The sequence below is a fragment of the Telopea speciosissima genome, chromosome 10 (genome assembly GCF_018873765.1).
Source record: "Telopea speciosissima isolate NSW1024214 ecotype Mountain lineage chromosome 10, Tspe_v1, whole genome shotgun sequence".
In the NCBI taxonomy this organism is placed as follows: domain Eukaryota; kingdom Viridiplantae; phylum Streptophyta; class Magnoliopsida; order Proteales; family Proteaceae; genus Telopea; species Telopea speciosissima.
In genome coordinates, this window is record NC_057925.1 from 473,108 (window position 1) to 487,202 (window position 14,095).

Here is a 14,095-nt window from a genome sequence, read left to right on the forward strand (position 1 = left end):
TGGCCATTCCTGTTATAACTGACGATGGTCCTCACTCCGAAAAAATCTTGAAAGTGCAACTTTGATATTGTAGGCTGTTTAAACTCTGAAGCTTGGGGCTCGGACCGGCAAGTCTTAAACTCTGAATCTCTTTATCGAGGACCATCCATTTATCCAAACACATGCTCTGATGGCGGTGTTGAAAGATGAATGGGGAGGTTATACTATTCAGCTAGACGAAGAGAAAGAAGGCAACCATGTAGCATCTGTGGATTATATCTTTCAGAGGATTGGAGAACCTGTCCCTATAAAGCTTCAGAACACCAATTTTGATACTGAATGTCCTCCAATAAGGCCTTTGGCCGTCTCTGAACAATTTGGAGCCATATTCGTTGCACACAATGAAGGTTAGTTTACCTCTCTTTCTTTCTGTACTACTTTGTTTTCGGTTTTCATCTCCTGTTGGGTTTCACATGGGCAATTGTAATTTTGAGCGTTGTGTTTCTAGGGTTCTGTGTTGCAAAGACAAAGGATGTTATCGAGGCAGCGAAGGAAATAAAGGAGAAAAATCAAAGTTCATGTATCCAAGACCTTAGTGTTGTAGATGTTCCAATTGGTAAGGCTTACATTTTGGCATTGTCTACGGATTCTTCAACGCTTGCTGTCACTGTTGGTGGAGTGGTTCATTTATTTTCGGTTGATTCTCTTCTTAACAAGGTATGTGTTGTCTACTGTGTAGCTCTATATCTAATGAGTATCTCGTTCAACCCTTACTCTATGTGCTACTTCTTCCCTCTAGCGTTTGTTTGAAGACACCCGCATGTTACAACTGTGTTAACACAGACTAATTCTTTAAACCTTTCTGTTTGGATTCTTGTTTATCTTCATAAGCCGTGCTACGTGCTTGTCAATCTCTGTAGTTTACCCCCTGATGCAGATAACCACATAAATGAGCTTATTTTATTAGAAATAAGCTGTGGGTTGGTTATATATGTGTTAGGCCTTTGGTCTAATAGTTTTTCATTGTAATATGCCGCTTTAATGTGCCTAAATTATGTGCAGGAGGTACGACTACAGGATTTATTGTGTTACTTTAGTTTAAGTGTTTTTATTTCATTAAGTAATTGTTATTTTACTTGGTTGTTAAGGATAAGATAGAGTCTCATATGAATAGAACTGCTATTCCTACTTTGGATCATAGTTGTCACGGCGTCACGGCGATCCAAGTCGGTGGAGGGGTGTCACGTCGATATATCGACATGTCGCCCGCCATGGCGTTGCCATGGCAAGCATGTCGACCATGTTTTATTTTTTATTTTCTCTATTTTTAATGTGTTAATAGATGTATACTCAAGCCATGTTTTATTTTTTCTCTATTGTTTCTCAAGTTTTAAGAAGAAAATTCAGAAATCGAAGAAGAAATCGAAGAGGGAAAGAAGAAATCGAAAGAAATCGAAGAGGGAAAGAAGACAGGAAGAAGAAATCGAAGAGGGAAAGAAGACAGGAAGAAGAAATCGAAAGAAATTGAAGAGGGAAAGAAGAAATCGAAGAGGGAAGAAGAAATCGAAGACAGGAAGAAGAAATCGAAGAGGGAAAGAGAGTCAGGAAGAAGAAATCAAAGAGGGTCGCCATGGCGTAGGTCGCCATGCAGCCCTCTCCAGCGCCAGGACGCCATGGCGTCGCCATGGCGACGCCATGACAACTATGCTTTGGATAGAGTTTTAATCATGTGGGACACCTATTCTAACTAGTTAAGATAGAGTTTTAGTTATTAGGGACATCTATCCCTATTATGAATAGAGTTTACGATTTCTTTCTTTCCTATTTCAATCACTTTCCTTTCCTATTGTAAGTACACTTTTAGTTTCTAGATGATTAATGCCATAGAGCCCCCTATGGATTTTATGGCATGAAGATGTTTTTTTTGCTGCACGTTTTTGAGATGGATGTGTGGGAAAACTAGAAAGGATAAAGTAAGGAGTGACCATATTAGACCTGGGCTGGGAGTAGCTCCAATCCATGATAAACTTAGAGTTAGAGAGAGTCGCTTGAGGTGGCATGGCCATGTTCAACGGAGGCCTTCGGATGCCCCAGCCAGAAGGAGCGACCTTATTCAAATTGAAGGAACCAAAAGAGCTAGAGGCAGGCCTAAGATAACCATAGGAGAAGTGGTGAAGAAAGACATGCTTGGCTTAGGCCTCGCTCCCTCTATGAATTCAAACAAAACTGATTGGAGAGGGAAGATCCACATGGCCGACCCCTTTTAGTTGGTCTTTGTTGTTGGGATGCTGTTGTTATATTACACACCTCTCTCGAGGACAAGAGCGGAATGTTTAGCAGCTATGATGCGGTTTGTAGCTAAGTTGGGTTAATGCCATAGAGTTTGTGTCTTTGCAGTAAGGTACTAAAACTCGGGTCTCGGTACCAACTCGACTCTTGGAAAAACCGAGACGAGTCGAGATCTCGCCGAGTTGGTGACTTGGTGCAATTTTTTTTTTCCAACTCGAAGCCTCAACTTTGGGTCAACCCGAGATCTTGCCGAGATATGTCGAGTTTTGTCCAATTAGGTAAGGTATTTAAGTGGTAGGTGGGTTAAAATAATGGGTCGAAACCGAGATCCAACTGAGATCCGAGATATCGCCGAGATATTGCACTTTTGAGACTCGTAGGCAGTCTCGTCTCGGCTTTTCCAAAACCGAGAAACTCGCCGAGATCTCGCTGAGTTCTCGAACTATGCTTTGCAGTGATCTCCTCCTTCGACTTCTTATTACTAATTTTTTTTGTTTCTATTGGGATCTATGTAGCCGATCCCATTTAGTTGGGATAAGGCTGAGTTGTTGTTGTTAGGATGCTAATGAGACATGTTTTCTATTTTATTTGAATACTATGCATGAACTATGCATGTGTGTGTGTGTGTGTGTGTGTATATATTCAACAACAAACTCAGCCTTATTCCAACTTAATGGGGTCGGCTACATGGATCCAAACAAAATAAGGTAGGAAAAACTGAGGTCTAAAAATAAAAGGGGAATTAAGATTGGGAAAAGAGGGACGGAAAAAGAGATGAGAAATGAAAAATAAAAAATGACATACGAAAGATGAAAAATAAAAATTTAACGAAAGATGAAAGGAAGAGGAAAGAGGTACAGCCTAGTAAGTCCGTAGGATCTCAGCTAAATGGGGTCTGGTACATGGATCCTCGCTTTCCAATACGCTCTATCCGAGGTCATACTTGGTGCAAGATCTAGACTATGCATGTCCTTCCTCACCACTGCGATGGTCATTTTAGGCCTGCCCCTAGCTCTTTTAGTTCCTTCAATTGGGATCATTTCATTCCTCCTTATTGGGGTGTCCCTAGGCCTCCATTGATCATGACCATACAACCTTAAACGACTCTCTCGGAGCTTGTCATTGATCGGGGCAACTCCTAAGTCAGCTCTAATACGATCATTCCTTATTTTATCCTTTGTAGTTTTTCCCCACATCCATCTTAACATCCTCATCTCTGCTACACAGAGCTTCTCAATACGATACTTCTGAACTGCCCAACATTCTACCCCTTACATCATAGCCGATCGTACAACAGTCCTATAGAACTTTCCTTTAAGCTTTAAAGGAATACGTTAGTCACACAACACTCCAGACGCACCTCTCCACTTCATCCATCCCACTTAAATTCTCTGGGACACATCATCCTCTCTTTCTCTCTCTCTCTCTCTCTCTCTCTCTCTATATATATATATATATATATATATATATATATATATATATATATATATTTACACATAAAATGTTTTCTACACTAGATCAAAAAATCTATTTTCAGATCTTATATGAGATCCATTGGATTATGAAATGGGATTATGCCTTATCCCAAGAAGAAGATAATTGTGATTATATCCCTCAGCTTGAAGACAAGTCTACCTAAAATGGTGGGAGAAATTTGAAATTACCAATTTAGCAAGCTTCATTTTAGGCCACAAGCGATTGCTTTTCCCTCTGCCTCCATACAGGCCTTACCAGCCACCTCTGCTTCTCAAGAGCTTAAGGATTTAGCTTCAATTATTCAAAACTCCAGTCTCTCTAAGGCAGAGTTAAAAGGGCAGCTCATGATGTTGCTCGAGTCTCCTAAGCAGGAGTCTGACGAAGAGAGGTTGTCTACCGACAATACTCAAGATACCCAAGATCTCCTCAATCAAGTAGGGACTGCAGATTTGGGAAATGATAATGGGGACGACTGTCTAGGCATGTTCCTTTTCTCTATCAACAGTCCGTCCACAGGGAGAAGCATATAAGGAAAGCTTACAGACACATAGAAGACTAGCGTAGAAAACTTACATAACTACACAAACTCTGAAGATGCTAAATACAAGCACTCTACACAAACACAAACTCACAAGACACTGAGGCACTCTCACACTAGGACACACTGGCAAGAAACTCGCAAGAAGCACTCTATTTTCGATGCCTTCTCAACTGAACGATGGTATCGTACGTAGGAGGGCAGCTATTGCTATCTCTCTCCTTTTTCACATGAAATGACATTGCTGCCCTCCCATGTACAATACAATTTTGTCGCACCTCATTAGTGGGTTCCCCTAAACCACTTGCTCAGAGAACCTTTTACCATATATATATATATATATATATATATATATACAGTTAAGTGAGATTCATCCTTTTTTCTATATATCATAATTTTATTTAGTTGTAATTTAGTATGCTCAGGAATGTAACTGCAAAATTGTTATGTAATATTTATGTTTGAACATCTTGCTCATGGTTGTCAAGGTGTTGCCTAGGTGCCCTGTTGGTTTCGCCTTGATTTATCCCTCCCCCAATGCCTAGGATCGCCTAGATGCCATGACAGCTATGATCTTGCTTTTTCTTGTCAGCATCTCTTGGCTTTATGTGATATTGATATTTGTATATATTCTATTTAATACTTCTACTGCTAAGTCCTATTTGGTATTCTTCTCTCCCTTTGGGAATGGGGGCTCGGGGGAAATAAATTGGCATGGAAGTGAAAGGCCGAGAGGTGATGGAGGGATACAAGAAGATAGAATTATGGGGAATGTATAACAGGAAGCTGCAATTCTCAATACTATGTCCAGTTTCATCCCTTAATCTCCCTCTGGTTGTACAGCTTTTGGCATCCCTTCACTCACTGGACCTTATTTTTGCCCTGAAAAGGTTATATGGATTCCCCAAAAATTATATTGTTGATTTAATGATTGTTCTCCCATTTTTCTGAGTTGGGAAAATAGGACTTGTGTCTATAGAGGACACAGTCATTCTTATTTATAATAAAGTGAGGAATGTTCTAGAGTGTGTACGGGACAGAAATACCCCTACTGACAGTTCTACCCTTTAAACCCAAATTACAACACTCTCCCTCAAGTTGGTGCATAAATATCATGCATGCCCAACTTGCAAACAATAGGATTAAACAGTTTGCTAGGTAGTCCTTTTGTAAATACATCAGCCACCTTATCTTCAGATTTGACAAAAGGTGTGCAAATCAATCCTTGTTCGAGTTTCTCCTTGATAAGATGCCTATCGATCTCGACGTGCTTTGTGCGGTCGTGTTGGACAGGATTGTGTGCAATACTAATAGCCGACTTGTTGTCACAGTAGAGCATCATAGGTAAGGGTACTGGAACAGCCAAGTCTTGCAAAAAACCCTTAAGCCACATCAACTTGCAGATGCTGTGAGACATGGCACGAAATTCAGCTTCAACACTTGATCTGGCTACAACTGATTGCTTCTTGCTTTGCCAAGTGACCAAGGTACAATAGCCAGAGGTGGACCGTCTATCATCAGGAGAATTGGCCCAATCTGAGTTGGTAAAAGCCTCGACCAGAAGGTTATCGTGAGATGAAAAAAGGATCCCTTTACAAGGTGCTGCCTTCAAGTATCTCAGAATTCGAACTACAGCCTCCCAATGTGAGGAGTATGGATCATGCATAAACTGTCTGACCATACTAACTGCAAAAGTGATGTCAGGACACGTGTGGGATAGGTAGATCAGTTTCCCAGCCAGGCGTTGAGATTAACCCTTATCAACAGGTTCTCATTTGCAGCTGACCGTCTTCTTCTGTGGAGGAAGACTCACCAAGTTCCAAGTACGGTTCTTCTCCAGAGCCTGCATTTCTTCTACCATTGCTGCTGTCCACTTTGGATCTTTAAGAGCCGCTTGCCAATTATGAGGAATGGAAACAAAGGCAAGGAGGACACGAAGGCACGAATGATGGAGAAGACACCCATACTACACCACCTTAGAGATAGGGTGTTGTGTACAGGCTCTAGTCCCCTTACGGAGAGCAATAGGAAGATCAAACGAAGGATCAGGAGGAGATTCCGAAACAATGGACTCAGGAGAGAGATTACCAGTATCAAGAGGAGCCGGATCTGCCGCAGGGGTTGGCAATTGGCTAGGTAGAGTTGGTGCAGCTGTGGTAGGCTTTATTTGCTGCTGTCGAGGCCGACGATGGTAGACAATCTGATACGAAGAAAGAGGCACATGGGCTGAAGGTCTACGAGCTGAATTTCTCCCCTGGATTGGAGGATCGAATGAAACAGTCATAGGAGCAATAAACTCATCATACGACAGATCATCACCAGAGACTTGAGAGACTCCCCCTTGAGGAGATGCTGAGGAAAACTATGGTGTGGATTCATTGAAGACCACATCCATTGTGACATACATGCGCTGCGTTGGAGGATGGTAACATTGGTAGCCCTTCTAAGTGGGAGAGTACCCCACAAATATACACTTAGTCCCCTTGGCTCCAATTTGCTAGGATATTGATGGTTCCGAGCATAGCACACACAACCGAAGACCTTTGGGGAAGGTTGTCGATCCTTGATTGGTTCGAGATCTCGACTTGACTTGGCGAGATCTCGATTTTTTTGAGAAACCGAGTCGAGTTCCAATACGATATTAAGAAGTACACTATCTCGGCGAGATCTTGGATCTCGGGTCAACCCAGAACTCGACCCATCTACCTCTTGTTTTACTTACCTAACTCGACAGAACTCGAAATATCTCGGTCGAGTTCTGTCTAAAGCTCCCAACACTACTCTCCTCTTCCCCATTTGAAGCTGCTTCTTCATTTTACCTGTGGATTTCAAGACTTGACCTTCGGGAGAGGTGATTCAGCTGCACATTTGACGGATTCAACTACACATCTTCAAGATTCATCACAAATTTGAAAAGTTAAACTATTTTTCCCCAAATCAATTTTTTTCAACACATGAGTTTGACAATCAAAGCACTGGGTCTGGTTTTGGGCCCATATTCCCAATCCTAAACCAGCTATACATGCCTCAATATGACAGTAGCAGTGGATCTCACGCCTCATGGGAACCGCCTCTTCGATACACTTGGCATATGTTGATGACAACACTTATATGAGTGCTGTGGCAAACTGTGTGCAAAACTACAACAACATTATGACATGGGAATTCTTTGTGGATCGTGTTGGGACTGAATACATTAACATATCACATTTTATGTAACATTTGTTTAAAGATTGATGTATTGTACACTTGAAGTCTTTTAACATTTCTAATGCTTATTTAAGTTTTACATTAATTGAATGTGTTGATTGCTTTCTATTACTAAATTATGTGTAGCGTAGGGTATTTTAGTACGTCGTCGCCTACCAACCTATGGTCTGAAGTGAAACTCATATTTGGACTTTGTTTTTGCAAAATATGATAGTGCCATTGTGTTTAAATGGCCTAAAATAGGCTGAATACCAAGTTTCAGACCCAAACTAGGTCTAAAACCCATTGAGTTGAGGTTTCGAGTCGAAAAAAATAAAAATGCTCCAACTCGGCGAGATCTCGACTCGACTCGGTTTTACTAAGGGTCGAGTTGGTACCGAGTTCCAAGTTTTAGTACCTTGTCCTTGAAGGGCCTGAAGAGGTGATATAAAATCCAGCACACGGGTTGGCATCTGATTGATTAAGTGGGTGGCAGTGAGAACAACCTCTCCCTAGAACTGTAAAGGCACTTGGATCTCAAAAAGTGAAGAGCGAGCCACCTCAAGTAAGTGATGGTTCTTGCGTTCAGCCACACCATTTTGAGCAGGTGTATCGACGCAGCTGGTTTGATGCAGGCTGCTATGGGCATCAAGATATGTCCGAAAATCACCATCAAGTATTCCTTTGTGTTGTCGCTACGGAGAATCTGAATGGTGGCCTTGAACACTGAGTATGTACCATGCTGTGGAAGGACTGAAAGCAGCTAAACACCTCACTTTTGTGACGCATGAGGTAGAGCCAGGTAACCCGAGTATGGCAGTCAATAAAAGAGACAAACCACTGAAACCCAGAGACAGAATTACAGCGGGCTGGACCCCATACATCCGAATGAATTAACATAAAAGGAGATTGACTTCTATTATTTGAAATTGAATATGAAATACGGGTTTGCTTGGCTAAAATGCAAGCTTCACATTTTAAATCCTTGGAATTACAACCAGAAAATGAAGTTGGGCATGATTTAACTAAGGTCCCTGCAGGCGGGTGATCTAAACGCCTATGCCAAAGAAGAAGGGAAGAGGTAACCAGGGAGTTGGCGGAGCTGCATTTTTCTTGTTCAGGTTCATCAGTGGGTTTTGATTTAGCACCAGTGAGATGGCTGGAGTACCCACGAGCATCAATGGAGAGAAACACTGACCTGGACTATCTCAGATAATTTTCCTCAAGCTTAACAGCACAAGGGGGAAAGGTTGGATAATGAGAACCACCACCGTCGTCTCCAGAAGAACCACTATAAATCTCCGAACCACCAGTCATCGCGGACTGAAGAAAAGAATCCAGGAAATAATCTAAAGAGTCGATTTGAAAAAATCGATAAAGACAGGTTTGGCAAAAATCGGTGCCAATCAGAATGTTGTAGAAATAAAACGATACCAAACAAGATCTGAGTACCAGAAAAAATCGAATGTAGGAAACCTGTGAAAAATCGATTAAGCAAAGAAAGTCTGGATCTCAGAAAAAAGGTGAAACAAAAGGGATTGGTCCTTCACTTCATCGCATATTAGAAGGTACCAACAAAAACAGAGGAAAAAATAACCCAAGGTGGCTTAGAGAAAGGCCACCAAGGTAGGTGGAGATGAAGGCGCTAGGTGTGAGTGTGGCTAGAAGGAGGCAGCAGTAGGAATGAGAGGATGACGCTAGCTGTGAAAGGTGGTAGGTGGCACAGAAATTGAGAAAAGGAGAGAAAGAAGAATCGTTGAATGGGGTTAGGGCTCCCTAGATTGACCTTTCCCGCTCTGATACCATCCCGCTCTGATACCATCTGAGTTGGGAAAATAGGACTTGTGTCTATAGAGGACAGAGTCTTTGTTATTTATAATTAAGTGAGGAATGTTCTAGAGTGTGTACAGGACAGAAATACCCCTACGGACAGTTCTACCTTTTAAACTCAAATTACAACACATTTGTTAGCCTTAATTTATTATATGCTTGAATTGATATCCTGTATGATTCTTAATAGCATAAGTAAGCTAATTGATACATTTTACAAATCAGGTTCGTTATTTATTAATTTAATCTGAAATAAACGGTTCAAATAATTGAAATATATTTAATTTGTTCCAGACATTTTCTCTTTCAGCCACCTAACAAATGCCCGCATGTGCAAGTTTGCTAGTTAGCTTTAAAGAGAGTTCAACAGTGAAAATAGGTTATGTGTTGCCAACCCCATTTAGATGGGAAATACTTAATTGAATTCAGTTGTAGAGCTATATTAAAGGGAGAATAAACAACAACAATCAAACGTTTAGCACGACTTTTCGAGGCTCTCTTATTTTTCTTTTTATGATAATATATTGTATATTTTATCATAATGACATTTTCATCATGTATTTTTTTGTGATGAGATGGGAAAAAATAGTCTTATCTCCCCAGGATGCAGGCCAAATAGCTGCAAGGGGGCGGAGAGAGTTTTCCTCAGATGTATCTAGAAGAGGCCCCACACAATTGAATAAGTAGTCAAAAGCCCATATCCAATAGACAGACATAAAACAAGACGAATTTTTGGACCAGGACTTAATGTAATATTGTATTTGAAAGATCAAAACAGTATCAGGAACAAGTTCGAAGTACAGAGAGAATAGTATCTAGATTTAGGAAGAAATCTAATAGAAGGAAGTCAGATGATCGGATGACCACCAAACTCCAATTGAGTTGAGCAAATCAGAGATAGAATAAGTGCTGAAAACCTCAAGTCAATCCCAAGGGTTGGTTTTTAATATATGAACCAAACCTACTAACACTAGGATTGCGGTAAAACTGTACATTTACAGATCAGATTGAAATTCAGATAACAGGAAAATAATGTCCAATCAATTATGAACAATGAACATAAAACTCAGCAAGAACAGATCAGTAAAAACAGATTTTGATTCACAAAACTGAAGAGAGAATCCAAGTTCAAGGCGCAAGGGAAGAATTGGAAACCTGAAATAAACCCAGATCCGTAGGTCAGATCAGGAGAAAATTCTGATCTTCTTCCTTCCTTTAGAACAACTCCTTAAATTTGAGAAGATTCTAATGGCTAGATCCTCCTAATTTTAATTCGTGTCAAAAAACCCTTGCGTATAAATTTCAAATCAGAATTCTAGTTGCAGAACTTGAAGATGAATTGCAGAAAATTCAGAACTGTACTTGAACAATTGATGGGAAGATAGAGGAAGAAGAAGATAGCAATAAGAGAAACACCTGAGCTTCACACCGCAAGGTACTAAAACTCGGAACTCAACCCCAACTCGACCCTGGAAAAAACTGAGATCTTGATCGAGTTGGTGTATTTTTTTCCCCAACTCAAAACCTGGTTTCGGTGGGTTTTAGACCTAGTTTGGGTCTGAAACTTGGTACTCAGCCTATTTTAGGCCGTTTAAACACAATGGCACTATCAGATTTTGCAAAAACAAAGTCCAAATAGGAGTTTCACTTCGGACCCTAGGTTGATAGACGACGACGTATTAAAATACCCTACTCTACACATAATTTAGTAATAGAAAGTAAACAAAACATTCAATTAATGTCAAACAACTTAAATAAGCATTAGAAAGCTTTCCAACAAGTCCAAGATTGCTTAAATCTGATTTATATTGAAGGAGTTATGTACCGGTCAATCTTAATTTGGTGTGCGAATGCTGTCAAAATCTCTCTGAATGAAAATATTTTTTTGGACATCAGAACAAATGAATATTTTACCGCACTTTTGGTTTTTAGAAATGTTTTACCATATTAAGATTTATGGAATTTTTAGATTTGAGAAAAGCCCCAGCATTAGAAAGTTGAAAATTGCACCTTCCGCCGAAAATTCAGTTTTTGTTCTTGAACTGGGGGGGGGGGGGGTCGACTTTTTTTTCTTTTGGAATTTGATTTTTTTACTATTTTTATTGAATTCAAATAGGGGGTATTTTCTTATTTATGAATAATATCTTAAGTAAATGTTTTCATTTACTTAAATGATATAAGGCATAAATAAGTGTCTGTATACCAAGATTTCCCATCGAGATCTCGCCCAGATTTCGAGATCTGGCACTCATATAAAGGAGTTTGGGTCGAGATGTCAAGATCTCGTGAGAAATCGCACTTTTAGAACTCGTATGAGATATCGTCTCGACCCCTTGGAAAATCGAGATCTCGCGCGTTCTCGAACTGTGATAGTACTCTGGTGTACTCTGGTTGCTCACTATTGCTATTGCATGCCAATTATATTTAATAAGTGGGTTAGGCACAAATTTTTAGCGCTCTCTCTCTTAATTAAAGGAGCTGTTATTGATGTGAAAGATCTGTTAAAAAATGTATGAAGTAAAAGCATTGTCAGAAGTCATGAACATAATTCATGCATTGGCTTCATGAAGTTAATAGCAAACAGGGGTTGAAATTCTACAAAGATCTGTGGAATGTTTAAGTTAGGACTCTGTTGAGTAAAGTAATTATTTTTTTTTTGGTGAATAAAAAAATATATTACCGAAGCCCAGGATGGGCGAGAGGAAAAGAGCGGGGGGATATACAAAGGGGAGAGAGGGGGGGGGGAAAGAGGCCGGATGGATGAGAGGGCTTTTTTCCAGATGGTAGAGGTGAAGGGGTAAGCAAAGAAAAGGTGGTCAATGTCTTCGGAGCCACTCCAACAAAAGATGCAAGAGGGACAGGGATTCTTTGTGCAGGAGAAAAGCTTGGGTCAGGAGGCAAAGATTTAAGGCTCTCCAGGCTAGGAAGCTATGGCGAGGGATGTGGCCTTTGAACCAGACAAGCTGATGCCAAATGGCGGTAGGGGCGTGTGGCCTAACAAAGTTCCAAGCGGATCTAAAACTAAACAGACCATTCGAGGAGGGAAGCCAAATAACCTTGTCCGCATGAGGAGAGAATGGGGGGAAGGGGGAGGGAATGCCAGATCTGGGAGAGGATGGGGGGGAAGGGGGAGGGGGGGGACCAAGAACCAAGGGAGATAATGGAGGAGAGGAGGGCTGACTTGGGGATGCCAGAGGAGTAGATAGATCGAGCCTTAAAGGAATTATAGAGGACCCCCATGGGGTGCTAGGGGTCAAGCTAAAGGGAGATGGACGAGCCATCAACAATAGAAGAGGATGTAGCTCTGAGAGCTAAGGGGCGGAGGGAGAGGAGTTTGCGCCAGACCCAAGAACAGTTCGGAGGGGTAGGGACAGTCCAGATGGAGTCGTATTTGAGAAGATGGGAGTAAACCTAGTGTACCCAAATGGAGTCATGTTTGGAAGAGATTTTCCAAATGAGCTTTAGAATACCTGCAGTATTGGAGTCGCGGATACGGCGGATGCCAAGCCCGCCTTCCGATTTGGGAAGGCAGATGGTTTTCCAGCTGATTGGGTGGAGGAATTTGGAGGTTTCCTTCACTTTCTAGAGGAAGGCACAGACGAGGGTTTCCATAGCCTTGATGGTGACTTTAAGGAGACCAAAGATGCCAGACCAGTAGATGTAAGAAGATTGGAGAACCGATCTGATGCACTCGAGCCTGCCAGCATAGGAAAGAAGCTTGCCTTTCCAGAGCTGCAGCCGCTTGCGGATGATATCAAGCATGGGAGTGCAATGATGGCTGGAGAGCCTAGCAGGGATGAGGGGGAGGCCAAGGTATTTCACTGGAAGGGAGCCCAGAGAAAAACCCGTAAGGCGAAGGAGGGTGTCTCTGTCAGAATCAGAGACACTGGGGAGGAAGAGCTTAGATTTGAGAAGGTTGATGCGGAGGCCAGAGAGACTCTGGAAAAGGTGGAGGGAGGACATGATAGCCGAGATGGAGGAGGGGGGAGGCTTTGGAGAAAATCATAAGATTGTCAGCAAAGGCAAGGTGGGTGAGATTTAGTTGCTTGCATTTGGGGATAGGGGAGATGAGGTGGAGGTTAGATTTGGCTTGAATGCTCCTAGAGAGGACTTCCAAGGCCAGAGAGAAGAAGAAGGGGGAGAGGGGGCAGCCTTGGTGAATCCCAACTTTGGAGTTGAAAAAGCTTGCAGGGGAGCCATTCACGATGATGGAATAAAAGGGGGAAGAAATACATGCAAAAATCCAGTGGATGAAAGCAGGGGGAGGGGGGAAGCCCATTTGAGATAACACATCACAGATGAAGTCCCACATGAGGGAGTTAAAAGCTTTGTGAAGGTCAATCTTCATGAGAGCAGCGGGCGAATGGGATTTTCTGTCAAATCCACGCACAATTTCAGAGCAAAGAATGATGTTATCCGCTATGCTTATGCCGGAGATGAAGGTAGATTGATTGGGGCTGACCAAGGAAGGGATGACAAGCTGGATTTTGTTAGCCAAGATCTTCGCAATGAACTTGTAGAAGAGATTGCAAAGAGAGATAGGTCCGAAATCAGACAAAGAGGAGGCTCCATCTTTCTTAGGGATCAGGCAAAGAAAAGTCTGATTGATTTGAACATGCTGGCTAGGGCTGAAGAAGAAGCTGCGAACAGCTTTAATGAGGTCCTCTTTAATATGGTCCCAACAGCCAAGGAAAAATCCCATACTGAAGCCATCGGGGCTAGGGGCCTTGTTGGATTTGTGGGACAGGATGGCTTTAGAAATCTCATCATCAGAAGGGATGGCTAGGAGAGAGC

General features: G+C 41.7%; 1 protein-coding gene across 1 annotated transcript in view; it reads left to right on the forward strand.

The window, feature by feature from the left end:
* Positions 1 to 169: 169 nt before the first annotated feature.
* The window catches only part of LOC122642017 (nuclear pore complex protein NUP214), a 100,096-nt gene continuing 86,170 nt past the window's right edge, over positions 170 to 14,095 (forward strand). The window contains exons 1-2 of the mRNA XM_043835396.1: positions 170 to 386; positions 488 to 696. Of these exons, the coding sequence (XP_043691331.1) occupies positions 170 to 386; positions 488 to 696 (426 nt within the window). The remainder of the gene's footprint in view (positions 387 to 487; positions 697 to 14,095) is intronic.